Source organism: Geotrypetes seraphini, chromosome 4 (genome assembly GCF_902459505.1).
Source record: "Geotrypetes seraphini chromosome 4, aGeoSer1.1, whole genome shotgun sequence".
Lineage (NCBI taxonomy): Eukaryota > Metazoa > Chordata > Amphibia > Gymnophiona > Dermophiidae > Geotrypetes > Geotrypetes seraphini.
In genome coordinates, this window is record NC_047087.1 from 96,231,079 (window position 1) to 96,245,454 (window position 14,376).

Genomic DNA, 14,376 nt, shown 5'->3' on the forward strand with positions numbered 1-14,376 from the left:
GCCCCTCAGGTTCAGAGCAGCTGAGGTAGAGTGTATCAGAAACCTTGGCAGGAAATGCCAGCATTTTTGGGCATGATTTCAGATGTACATGCTCTGGCTGAGATCTCCAGTCCTCACTAGGCAGGACTCTGTGGCTCCACTGCCCTTCTTGGCCAAGTTTGTTTTGTTCCTCCACCAGGTCTTCTGTTTCAAGAGAAGGCTGTCGGATCCTGTGGGTTCAAGGAGTTTCCCAGGACCAGGAAGGACACTCAGGTGCCATGCACCCATGAATGGCGGTTTTGGGGTAACAGAACCATGACACCTTATCCTCTCTTCCTCAGTTGAAGGAAAGTTTCAAGGCTGAGGATTGGCCTCCAGAAATCCCAGAGAATGGGACCAAGCTTCCTCTGGGGGATGATCCTTCTGGTCAGGGTTTTGTTTTTTTTACTAGTAGCTGCTTCGTACAACATTTTGTTAATGGATCCCAAACCTCTTAGAATTTATTATAGTGTCCCAATTGTAACGAGTTCATACATTCAAACTTATAACCTTGGCATAAGGTTTCCCACCAAAAATTATAATTTATTCTATCCCAGTTTTTCGTGATTAGCTGCATAGCAACTCCTGTCATGATAAGAAGTAATCTATTCTTATTTGCATTTATTGGGCTCTTGGGCATTAACAGTGTTCCAAACAACACTACATCATATGACAATGACAGTGAGACTTCCAATATTATATTAATTTGACCCCAAATAGACCTCCAAAATCTAAGTATCAAGGGACAATAGAACAATAGATGATACAGCATCCCTATATCAAGATGACAATGCCAGCATCTATTAGACTTAGAAATTTCTAACTTTTACAAACAAACAGGGGTCCAAAAAATTCTATATAACAGAAAAAAAAAACCAAGTTTGACTCATGGATGCTGACACTGTACATCTCATCCTCCAAGTCCAAATCCGTGGCCATTGAGCTGCAGAAATCTGCTGCTTTATCTCAATGCTCCAAATGTCTTTTAGACTAGTTTTAGGTTTTTATTCAAATATTCAGATATTAATTTATACCACTTGGCAGCCTGATGCCCTAGCAAATCTGTCTGGAAGCACAGGCCCGGCAAGCTATACTGATTATTTAAATTTTGCCAATCAGGGAACCCTTGCTGAATGACCTGCTTCAACTGCAACCACTTATACTCTTGAGACTTTGTAATGCCGAATGATTGTTGAAGTTGCGAAAAATCAAGCATTTTTCCATTTGATAACACATCTAATGTACGTATACCCGCCTGCAGCCAATGCTTCCAGAGGATGTTAAGACTCGCCAATTTGAATCTTGGAGTTCAACCATAAGGACAGACACATGGATTGATGAATCAGAATAGATATAAGGACACAGTACAACTCAAAAGGGTCCAGAGAAGAGCGACTAAAATGTTAAAGGGGCTGGAGAAGTTGCCATACAGCGAGAAACTGGGCCTCTTCTTCCTTGAAAAGAGGAGACAGAGGGGACATGATTGAAACATTCAAGATAATGAAGGGAATAGACTTAGTAGATAAAGACAGGTTGTTCACCCTCTCCAAGGTAGAGAGAACGAGAGGGCACTCTCTAAAGTTAAAAAGTGATAGATTCCGTACAAACGTAAGGAAGTTCTTATTCACCCAGAGTGTGGTGGAAAACTGGAACACTCTTCCAGAGGCTGTTATAGGGGGAAACAATTGCAGCAAATCGACAGACCTGATTATGGATATACAAAAGTTGAGAAAGGGGAGGTGCTGTTGCTGGGTGATGTCAACCTGCTGGATGCAGACTGGAAAGTTCTTTCAGAATCGGAAAGAAATAGAGATCATGGATGCCTTTCAAGGGGCTCTGCTCAGACAAATAGTTGCGGAATCCACGAGGAAAAAAGTGATATTGGATCTGGTGCTCATAAAGGGTGAAAGTGTTTCTAATATCCAAGTGGGGGCCTACCTGGGAAGTAATGATCATCATACAGTTATGGTTCAATATAACAGCCAAAGAGGAGGATGGCCACACAAAACTCAAAGTCCTGGATTTCAAACGTGTGGACTTTAGTAGCATGGGAGAGAACCTGAAAAAAGAGCTGACTGGATGGGAAGACTTGCCCTTTTTTTAGTTTACAAATATGGTAACCCTATCCTTAAACACTGTCATGTCTTAGTGTTGTTGATTCTAAAACTCTAATTCTACCAATATTCTATGGAAGGTACCTGCTTCCAATACTTAGGCTTTATTAACTGCCAAATTTATGATTACTGTTTTATTTATAGTGTTTATTATTGCTTGCTCAAAATGTTTCTTTCAGACTTATGCAAGTTTTATTTTAATTTCAGAATGAATGGCATGCTATTACCAATACTTTTTCTCTAAAATTGAACTATAATGATTGCACATATGGTCATTCCTAATGAATTCCATATTCACAAGTCCAATTTAATGTTAACATATAGGATACTTTTCATTCAAATGAGACGTACTCCACCACAGCTGGGTTGCATGAAATATATGAACTTTTCAGCCAAGCTCCATCCACTTCCCTTCAATAGTACAAGAAAAATACTTGAATTGAAACACTCCCCACCACTATATACTTGTCACAAACACTACAAAAATCTGATACTGATTACTGCCTCTTCAAACATGACCAAATATTTACATTGACTTAATTGCTTTGGAAAAGAGGCCTAATAAATAAGCAGATTGAGAACCAGGAAAATACGACCAATCAATCGCTCTGTGAATAATTGACACATTTACAGAGCCAAAACAGAGAAAGCAGCCTCCTGTCACTGCTGTTAAGGGTTTTTTGTTGTTTTTTTTAATGGCACAGATGTTGTATGTGTGTTACACACGCACAATCTGCCCATTAAAAAATAAGCAGATTGAGAACCAGGAAAACAAGTTCACATCCCACTGCTACTTGTGATCTTGGGGAAGTCACTTGGAGAAAGATTCTTTAATATTTGAGGTAAAATCTGACTGGCTGCTGTCAAGGCCATAGATGTAACAATTTCAAAAAGACGAGTCATTCTCGAAAAAGGTTTGCAGAGGGTCGCAAAATTTACATACGAGTCACTGGTGCTAGCAATCGGCACATGCATGGAATAGACTACAATAAGAAGTGTACACGAGCCAGGAAAAGCCACATCATGTGCGTGCCTTTTTGGAACACAATATATGCACACATCACCAAATGCTATGTCATTGTGTCAATCATAGGCATGCCAGTGCTATTGAATTAAGGGCAAGGGTGGGGTGGTGCATTGGCTTTCAACAAGTGTGCATAAGACATGCCTTTAATACAAGCACTCAAGAAGCATGCTTTTGAGATCTGCTATGATTTGGATTATTTTTCCCAATGTGCAATCCTTTGCACTTGACCACATTAAATTTAATCTGGCATTTGGACACCCAATCTTCCAATTTCCTAAGGTCTTCCTGTAGTTTTTCACAGTCTGCATGTGTTTTAACAACTTTGAAGTTTAGTGTCATCTGCAAATTTAATCACCTCACTCATACCGTGTTTCCCTGAAAATAAGACACTATCATATTAATTTTGGGCCCAAAAAATGTACTAGGTCTTATTTTCGGAGAAACACAGTATCCAGTTTACTCCTGAGTCTCTCCCCTTTCACCTTATTTGAATGCCCCTCATTCTAGAACTTCCTTTTAACTGAAGAATGCTTCAACCCTGTGCATTTATATCAGAGGTATTCAATCATCCCCTTGTGCCTTTCTTCCCAAATATACATACTGGTATCCTTCCCATCCCCCTTCCCCCCACTGACCCTTCCATCTCTCCCTCCCATCCTAATCCCGCCGACTGCAAGACCGAAATACCTTTTTGCAAACAGCAGCAATCTAGACAGGCTGCTTCAGGCCTTCTCCCGCCAGGGCTTTCCGTGTGCCACGTTGCTGATGACATCATCAGCAATGTGGCAGAGGAAGGCCCTGGTGGGAAAAGGTCCAAAGCAGCCTGTCTAGATTGCTGCCAACACTGCCATTTGCATGAAGGTATATCGGTCTTGCAGTCGGTGGGGTTAGGATGGGAGGGAGAGATGGAAGGGTCAGCAGAGGGGGGCTGCTACCGTCAAATCCAGCGCTTCAACTAGGGCTTCTTTTTGGGGTAGGGCTTATATTAAGCCCTACCCCAAAAATCATGCTAGGTCTTATTTTCGGAGAAACACGGTGGTTCCAATTTCTAAATCATTTCTAAATAAGTTAAATAAACAATAACATCTAATTGGAAGGATTTTTCTAAATTGGATTATAATGGATGGTGGAACACAGTATGCCTGTATAGTAAATATGAGAAAATATATGCCCGAAAATGGCAGGAGGGATGCACACTCCCTCCTGCCACTGGATGCCCCTCCCTGAACCTCCCCTGTATCTTTCTAAAACAGAAACACGAAGCCCTCTCTCAGGCTCCTGTTTCGGGCCCACCCATCTAAATGACAGGCATTCCCCTCCCCGTGCATCATGTCAAAGGCCCTGATTGGTTGAGACACCTAAAGCCCCTCTCAAGGGGTGAGGCCTTAAGCAACTCCCTGTATATCCAGGATACTGAGGGCAGTGCCTAAGGCCTGATTGACTCAGATGCCTAAGGCCCCACCCCTTGGGAGGGGCTTTAGGTGTCTGAACCAATCAGGGCTTCTGGCCCCTCCCCATGTATCACATGATGCACCAGGGAGAGGAAGGCCTTTCATTTAGATGGGTGGGCCCAAAGCAGGAGCCTGAGAGAGGGCTTCCGTTTTAAAAAGGTACGGGGAGGGGGGAATTCAGTGGCAGGAGGGAGTGGGCATCCCTCCTGCCATTTTGGGGGGTTCAAAGGGGGTAGGAATCCCTCTTGCCTTTTTGGGGGGGGAATCAGAGAGGTTGGGTATCCCTCCTGCCATTTTTGCAGGGGTTCGGGGGGAATGGCTTGAGAGATTAGGCATCCCTCCTACCATATGATTTGGCTTCAGGGGAACAGTAGCTTGGGGTGCCTAGCTTGGGTGGGGCCACATTTGTTGTGGGTCGTTGGAGAGGGCCCTCATTGGCAGTGGGGGGACTTTTTTTTTATGGGACAGATGTAACATACATAAAATATCTGTGCCATTGAAAAAAAAAAAAAGAAAAAACAGGCAGTCAGTTTTTACGATCGCTAATGTTAGTGCATCAATCACTTGGCTATTTTGCATGGGGTTTTAGCTAATTTGCATGGCTGGATCGGAAAATGGGCGATTGAGGGGAAAAAACACGCAGTATACCATTTTGTGCATCGGGTTGGTAACAGCGATCTTGATTCTATGCATAATGGGTGTCTTTTATAGAATCATGCTAAGCACTGCTCTGATAGGTATTAATTTTTCAATATAGTATTTGGGGCTTAATGAGCAGAAACAGGCCATTCGGTGACCAGGGTAAGGGGTTTTGCTGTAATACTTTGCCTCTTAACCATGCGCTACTTCATTTTTCAGAATTTCTCCATCAGCGAGCATGGCAGAAACAGAGCAGACCAATGCTATCAAGGAAACTGCAATTTATTAGATAAGCCCAACTCCACGTGGCCACATTTCACCCTCAGACTGTATCAGGAGAAAAAAAGAAATCATCCCCCCCCCCTTTCTTTTCAGGAAAATCACTCACTCACTCATATAAAAATCAAGCAGATTCAAAAATAAATTTTGCCCCCCTCGCTCCCCACCCTTACTATGCCACTGTGTAGATGACAATCCCTCAGTAAACCAAATGAAACAGCAAAACCAGGAACAGGATTTTGCTATTGCGAGCCTCGTCGTGCAAACAGTGGATCATTTCCTCTTAAATTTTTCTGTTCAGTGAATTTAGCCTATCGGAACAGTGGAGTTGCCTGTGTTTGAACTGGTGAGATGAGCTGGGTCCCTTTAAAGTGGAGATGAAGCGGAGGCTGGTAGCAATTCTCTATGAACAGACATTCTAGGCACTTGGGCCCAGATTCTCAAAATGGCATCGATTTTCTAGGCACCAGCAGGTGCTTGATTTTATGAATGTGAATGAGTGATTTGCCTCAAAAGAAAGGGGAAAAGGGGGGGGGGGGCAATTTCTTTTTTTTTTTTATCCCCGTTCTAGCAATTTTCCCCTAATGCAGCCCGAGAGCAAAACATGGCCATGTTGGATTGGGCTTATCTAATAAATTGCAGTTTCCTTGATATCATTGGTCTGCTCAGTGTTTCTGCCTGTGAGAATATTCACAGATCAGGGCCTCTTCGCTTTGGCCTGGGTATATGTGAGGCTACATATGACAGACAGGGAATTGGAATGGAAGTGTTATCTAGGTATTGTACTACAGTTACCACACACTAACTGGCTAAGTGCTCCAGTGTTAATGTGAGCAGGTACTATATGCTAATAGAAACATTAATGCATGACCCGACAACAAAAATACTAGAAGAGCCCCTTCCAGTTACCATGATTTGCAGCTACCATGTGGTAAAGTCCCACTGCAAATCTTAATGCACTTTAGTAAAAGGGCTCCTTAATTTGACCTCATCAAAAATGGTAAAGAAATATGGCGCTTTCCATAAGATTTCTAATGAAATCTCACTACTTGGTTGGCTCTACTACATACTAGTACCAGAGTGTGTACAAAAGTGGAAACATCCACATTCGTGTATCATCATATAGCTGATGCAATGGATTGGCTTTTAAATATTCTTCCATAAAAAAACAGAGGAATTTGGAGTATATTTTAATGTAATACCATTGATGAGATTATACTAAAACATAACTATTATAGAAAAAAAAAATCTGTTCACTGTTTGATATATAAGTCATCAGCTGAAACTAATTGATCCTTTTTTATGTAGTTATTAATCTGCTTTATTTAAAACACCACAGAATCTTAAAATGTATTCTTCCAGTTTAAATTAGCACAGCTTAACACAATTGCTCAAAACTGGGGTCTAATTGATGCAAAAATATACGCAAAAATCCTTGCATCCCGCCTGCAGTCCTTGCTTCCTAAATTAATTGGTGCTGATCAAAATGGCTTCATGTTGAATAGACTCTCCAGTGACAACTCACGCATGTTTGCGAACGTCATACTTCATGCTAATACACAAAAATCTCCACTAATTGCTTTAGCATTAGATGCCGAAAAGGCGTTTGATAGAGTGGAATGGGATTACCTCTTCATGGCTCTTCGGTGGTTTGGCTTTGATGATTCTTCCATTCAAATGATCAAAGTTCTCTATTCAGCACCTACAACAAATGTACGCATCAATGGTTACTCATCTGCTCCATTTAAACCAACTAGAGGTACGAGACAAGGGTGCCCTCTGTCACCCCTGCTTTTCAACCTGGCATTGGAGCCCTTCTTACATTCCATCAGAACTAATGATCGTATTTGTGGGGTACGCTGTGGAGAAGCTGAAGTAAAGTTCTCAGCATATGCTGATGATGTTCTCCTGTATTTATCTCCTGAGTCCATCCCTGCTCTACTCTCTCTTATCGATGATTTCTCCGTGATTTCTGGCTACAAACTAAACAACAGTAAAACGGAACTTATGCCCTTAAACTCTCATGTTCATAAGCATTTACTTACTCAATATGGTTTCCGATGGTCTGACTCATCATTGACTTATCTGGGCATCCCGTTTGGCAAGTCTCTAGACTCCACCATTGAAAATTGCACATCTCAGCTATTGCAGTCTATCAAGTCTCAAATTCTTAAATGGAATCCACTGAATCTTTCTTGGTGGGGTCGATTAGCATCGATCAAAATGGTGTTGACGCCTAAAATTTTATATACTCTGTGCATGCTGCCTACACTTTTACCCTTGTCGGTTTATAAACAACTGGAATCATTACTTACCAAGTTTTTGTGGAACAATAACATACCCAGAATTGCTCTACACAAATTAAAACAGGGAAGAAATAGTGGGGGTGTGAACTTCCCTGATCTTCTGGATTATCATTACGCCTTTTTGTCTCGTCAAGGTGTTCGATGGCTACTATCTGAAGACTTCACAACTGATACCAATCGCTGGCTTGATTTTGAACGAGCAAGATACTCTCCTTGCAGACTACAACTACTCCCCTTCATGCTGCCACCTGCATCTCCTATCATTCGTGACCACATTCTATTATCAATGATCCAGGTTTTTAAAAGGTTGGAATCCTCGCTTGATATTAAATGGTTGGACACAACATCTGCTCCCCTCTGGCGCAACAGCTCAATCCGTATTGATAACAATATTGTGGATTGGAAATTGTGGCAGTCTGCGGGGGTATATCACATAAACCAGTTATGGGATGAAGAACAGTGGATCTCTTTTGACCAATTACATGCTAATTATGGTTTGAATGATACTCAGCAGTACCGCTGGTTACAGCTTAAGCACGCTATTGCGTCACATCTTAAACACCATACACTTCTCAATACTGTTCCACCACTGCTTCCGCTCTGTGCGTCCTTTCATAGTCCCAAAAAAGAAGCATCTAAATGGTATAAACACGCAAGACTTCAGAAATATCAACATCCACTTGATACGGAACATAAATGGGCATTAGATCTTCAACTGTCATTGGATGAAAATCAATGGGAACATTTGTGGTCACGTACTCATTCTATTAGTAAATCTGCATCCTTTCTCCAAACATCCTTATTTCTCAATCATAGGGCTTACTGGACTCCTAGTCGCCTGGCTCGATTCAAAGCAGGAGAATCGGATAAATGTTGGTCCTGCAACTTCTCTCAGGGTACACTTAAGCATATGCTATTCGACTGTCCGTTGTTACAACAGTTCTGGATAAGGGTTATAAATGACATTAATCAGCTACTTCAAACGTCCCTTCCTTGTTCATATAATTCTGTTATCCTAGGAAGTGTCAAATCATCTGACTTTTTGCACGAAGACGAGGACTGTCTTATTCATCTTCTCCTCTTGATTGCGGTCAAGATCATCCTTTCTAATTGGAAAGATCTGGAACGAGTGAGCTATGATAACTGGTGGAACACCATTTGCCTGACAGTTAAATACGAAAAAATAGCTTCTGAAAGATTAGGCTTGATGCATAAATTTAACAGGCTTTGGGGTCCATTATTACAATATGCTGATTCTCCATTTAAATCTCTAGCATAGTTCTTATCATTCAAGATGAAATTACATTAATATGCTCTTTGACTATACCTGATGTTATTATCAATAATCATATTTCCTCTATGCAGCATTATCTCAATGTTATTGATGCATTATTAGGGTACGTGCTTCTCCTTAGATTGTGTACAGTCATTACATCACTGTTTAAGTATATGATATACTGATCTGTTCATTTCTCCCTTTTTCTTTTCCCTCTTCCTGGAAATTCTAATCCTTTATATTATTGATCCCCTGGTTTGGGGCATTGCTTTCTGATATGATATGTATCAATATGCGTATGGATGCAATGTTTTATGTTATGAAATACAATCTTAATAAAAACTTATTGAACTCAAAAAAAAAAAAAACTGGGGTCTAATAAATAAAAAACACCACAAAAACAAACTGAAAATCTAAATAAAATGGTTTTAGGAATTTAGAAAAAAGAATTTGCTCTCTAATGGAGGCCTGTAATTTGAACCCTGAACCTCTGCCCAGGAGGCGGGACTCTAACCCCTAGCCAACTTCTCTCAATGTGTCTGGGAAAAAAAGTATTTTTTATATACGAGTGCTGTATTCTCAGTGCTACAACTTAAAGGTCATACTTTGAAGACCAATGAATTTTAGTAAGCCATCTATTTAAAAAAGCAATCTTAGGGGGTGGGGGGGTATTGTACAACAAAATTTGAGCTTGTTTGCGATTCCTTTTGTATATTTGTTTGATTTTCTTGCTGTGCTAAAAATATATTTGAATATAAAAAAAAAAGCAATCTTATGACATAATGAATTTCTTTTTCTGTTGCTTTGCCAGGTTATTATAGAGCATTTCGCCAACAGCCTGTTGAGTTTGGGAAAATAGGACGCGATACCCAAATTAATTATGTCCATTGGTACGAATGTGGAACTACAATACCTGGGAAATGGTAGGAGTTACCAGCTTGGAGAAGGCACACGCACTTGTTCCACAAAAGCAGTCACCAAGGTGGAAATGTCATTTATAAATGTTTACTAATGTATAAAATTTATAAAAGGAAAAAATTTAAGCAATGAAAATATTGTGGAGATATTTCTAGCCTAGGATGCTTACAATATTTATAGGTTTTCATTATCAAAAAGTTGAGAAAAGGTTGTTCACAGAATAAAGTCTCGGGAAGCTGGCTCCCTGGTCTTATTATTTTAAGATATACTGTCTGTATATTATTTATCACAATGTTGTAATAAATGTTTTGAGGCACAAATATGGCAAGGTTGATGTTCAAAATGCTACAGATTGCATTCATTTTCTATATACACAAGTGTTTTGTGAGATATATACTAGCTATTCAGAGTCTGCAGAGTTGTTTTTTTCCTTTCAGTTCTATGTTAGTGAATCAAGCTGCCTATTTTCTGTAATTGGCACTTGGAAAAGACTAAAAATTCTGTCCTAATATAAACTGTTACCCTTTCCATTAATTTACTTTTTCCAAAACAAGTCATACTGAGGTTTCATTTTTCATACTTTTTTTTTAGCACACATCTTCTAAAAACAGTGACTTCAGAAAAAATTAAATTATCCTGGCCCATTCAATTTTAACCACTTCAGAAAAGCTGAGGCACATTTTAACATTAATTCATTTTGCCTTAAGTAATTTATCAATCCGTTGTGCTGATAGATCTCTCCTTCTATATAAGCTAATTTGATCAACACCAAAAATGATAAACAATCATCAAAAGGTAGCTATGTATCAGCTTTTTGCATTAATTATGCTCTGCTGCATCTGATGAATACACAGACATGACCACAAAAGCCTGAATAAATGATTTATTTTTTGTAATATTTCATCATCAGTTTCTTAATGCCTCTTAAGAGTTTTTCCAGATCCATAAAGTCATCACATTTTAAAGATAGTGTATATTTTTTTGTATGAAGGACATCAATGAAAATGTTGAGTTCCTCCCTGCAAGTTCTTTTAGAGCAAAATGTGAGTGTTGCCTTAAAAGATGGTTGAGATTTTTATTTAGTGCAGTGGGTATGAGTGATTTCATTATTGCCTCTTTCCAAGAAGAATCCACACAATGCCAAAGAAATATTTTTAACCACCATGACTGGTAAATGTATAGTATGCAAATATATTCTCCTGGCTTATCTGAAATACAAGCTTGGTTTTTGTATCTTGAATATGCAGTAAACAAACTTGGCAATAAAGATGTACTTTTTTAAAATCTTGGCGTCCTTTTTCCTTCAGGATCATAGCAACAAAAAACAGACTATCTACAGCACAAAAGTAAGTTTCCCAACAGTTTAAAATACTTTTTTTTTTTTTTTGGGGGGGGGGGGGGGGGGGGAGAACCAGCAGGTACAAAGCAAAGTGTGGCCAACTTCAAGGCACTCTCTCATCGCCATGAAACATTGACATTAAAAGATTAAAAAAAAAAAAGCAAACTGTCACAAAGAAAATGTTTGTATTTGTCTGATTTGGCTGATATGCATTACAAAAAGGACTGGTAGTATTGTGACTGTTTAGTAAATACCTCTAATTGCTGATTCAGGTATTGCATTCTAGAATGGTTTATTAGCCTATTTAATAAGCTTTGAAATGCTCCTAAACAAGAATGCATTACTAATCCACGTTAAATGTGTCACCATCATCTATCAATGATTTACCGTTATATAAAAATCCACTCTACCTGCATAGATCTAGCTTTTCAGATTACACACAATACAGATAAAATAATGGCAAAAAAGAAGTCTGCCCATCCAAACAGCTGAATCTGCATCCACTTCTCCCTCAGATATCCTCTGTGCTTGTCCCATGCTTTCTTGAATTCCGATACTGATGCGTCTTCACCTGTACTGGGAAGCTGTTCCACATATCCACTACCCTTTCTGTACTGAAATATTTCCTTAATTACTACTGCAAGCCATGGGATCGAGGGTGAAATACTCACGTGGATTATAAACTGGCTGGAGCATAGGAAACAGAGAGTGGGGGGTAAATGAATAATACTCGAACTGGAAGAGCGTCACCAGTGGGATGCCGCAGGGCTCGGTGCTTGGACCCATGCTCTTCAACATCTTTATAAATGATCTGGACATAGGTACAATGAGCAAGGTGATTAAATTTGCAGATGATACGAAGTTATTCAGAGTAGTGAAGATGCAAGGGGATTGCGAAGATCTGCAACATGACATATCAGGTTCGAGAAATGGGCATCGACATGGCAGATGAGGTTCAATATAGATAAGTGTAAAGTGATGCATGTCGGTAACAAAAATCTCATGCACGAATACAGGATGTCCAGGGCTGTACTTGGAGAGACCTCCCAGAAAATGGACTTGGGAGTTCTGATCGACAAGTCGATGAAGCCGTCCACGCAATGTACGGCAGCGGCGAAAAGGGTGAACTGAATGCTAGGAATGATAAAGAAGGGGATCACGAACAGATCAGAGAAGGTTATCATGCCGCTGTACCGGGCCATGATGCGCCCTCACCTGGAGTACTGCGTCCAACAATGGTCGCCCTATATGCTAGCTGCTACCACCTCCTTTTGAGCAGGTGGTAGATTTCTGGCTAACGCGCACTAATCCGGTGCATGCATTAAAACCGCTAGTGCGGCTTCGTAAAAGGTGCCCTGTGTCTGATTTCAAGAAAGCCTGGGATATACACGTGGGATCTCTTAGAGAGTGGAAGAGATGATAGTTACTACAGATGGGCAGGCTGGATGGGCAATTTGGCCCTTATCTGCCATCAAGTTTCTATGTTTTTAAGATTTACAAAGACTAGGGGACACTTGAAGTTACAAAATAATACTTTTAAAACCAATAGAAGGAAATATTTTTTCACTTTCAGAATAGTTGGAATGTGTTGCCAGAGGATGTGGTAAAAGCAGTTAATGTAGCTGGTTTAAAAAAAATATTTGGACAAATTCCTAAAGGAAAAGTCTATAGTCTGATGTTGAGTCAGACATGGGACAATAGCATGGAATGCTGCTACTATTTAAGTTTTTCCTAGGTACTTGTGACTTGGATTGGCCTCTGCAAAGATGGGATATGGGCTAGATGGACTATTGGTCTGATCCAGTAAGGCTATTCTTATATTATGTTCTTATGCCCCAAACATGGCACCCGCACAAGGTATGGAGAGTGGACCACATGGCTGCCCTATAAATCTATGCTTATGCTGATTGAACAATATAAGTAATTAAAACTGGAAAACTGGAAAACTTCTTAAGGATTAAGAAGAGAGAACCTCAGAACTGATTAAGCATTTCTAATGGAATCATTAATATAAGGAACAACTGGTCTAGTCAAGCCTACAAACTCAAGGAGATATTGGGGCTTTAATTGACTCATCATCAAGTTAAGTGAGCTTCATTGGGCCTGAATGGTTTCAAAACTTATTATTAAGAACCTTGAAAATTGATTGATGGACTCTATTTTAAAGCTTTAGATAGTACCTGCAGCTTTCCCAAGCCTATGAGTTTGTTATTAGTAGCACTTTGCACTTTGTATTACATGTTATGTTAGATTTTAAATGTAGATGAAATAAATTTTGTTAGTTTTTAGGATATGAATTGAATTAAATAAATCAATAAATTAAATATTTAATTAATTTTATGTTATGGTATTCTTGGTATAGCGTGCTCTACAAATCTAGTCAGGCAGCACTGCTCTGTACTCCACCCACAAAGAAGCCACCTCCCTACAGGAATGCACTTGCAAAGAAAACAGCAGCCGTCATACAACATATGAGGAAATAACAGCACAAATCCACCTTGTCACAAAAATCTTAGAGACCAGCTTTCCAAAACGGCTAGGAAGTCAACACAAAAGGTTGATCCAAAAAACGAAAGGGATTTGTCACTTCCAGGTACTGAATGAGAACTCTGCAAACATCCTCAGCAAGGTTAACACATATTCTCTTAGCCCATTGAATGAAAAGCGAGTAGCCGAACTTCCTGATTCACATGGAATGTGGAAAGATCTTTGGAAGTGAGATGGATAACCTGGACATACAGGCCTACCTTGTGTATTCTTGACACTACAGACCTATATTTTCCCATAGCCAGGCCCGGCCTGTACCTTGCTGTCTGTGAACACATGTATCCTTTGCAATGCTAACCCAGCTGACCTCTGCTACAAAGTTTTTGTCTCCATTCCCTGCTGGGAGGATATTTCTCCAAGGTTCTGCTTAACTGTTATCAGTGCTGTATGACTTCATATGCCAGGCACCCTGGAAAGCCATAAAACATTTATAATGAGCAAGGATCCCTGCAGGACGATGTG

At 39.9% G+C, this 14,376-nt stretch overlaps 1 protein-coding gene across 50 annotated transcripts in view; it reads left to right on the plus strand.

Annotated features, from left to right (window-relative positions):
- Nucleotides 1-11,344, plus strand: part of ABI3BP (ABI family member 3 binding protein) — a 433,553-nt gene extending 422,209 nt beyond the window's left edge. For 8 of the 50 annotated variants that reach the window (XM_033942676.1, XM_033942677.1, XM_033942666.1 and 5 more), the window contains one exon: nt 9,922-11,341. In XM_033942676.1, the coding sequence (XP_033798567.1) occupies nt 9,922-10,037 (116 nt within the window). In that variant the 3' untranslated portion in view covers nt 10,038-11,341. Of the gene's footprint in view, nt 1-9,921 lie in introns of all 50 variants that reach the window. The other 42 variants (XM_033942662.1, XM_033942684.1, XM_033942678.1 and 39 more) reach the window with 11 other exon arrangements.
- Nucleotides 11,345-14,376: the final 3,032 nt, after the last annotated feature.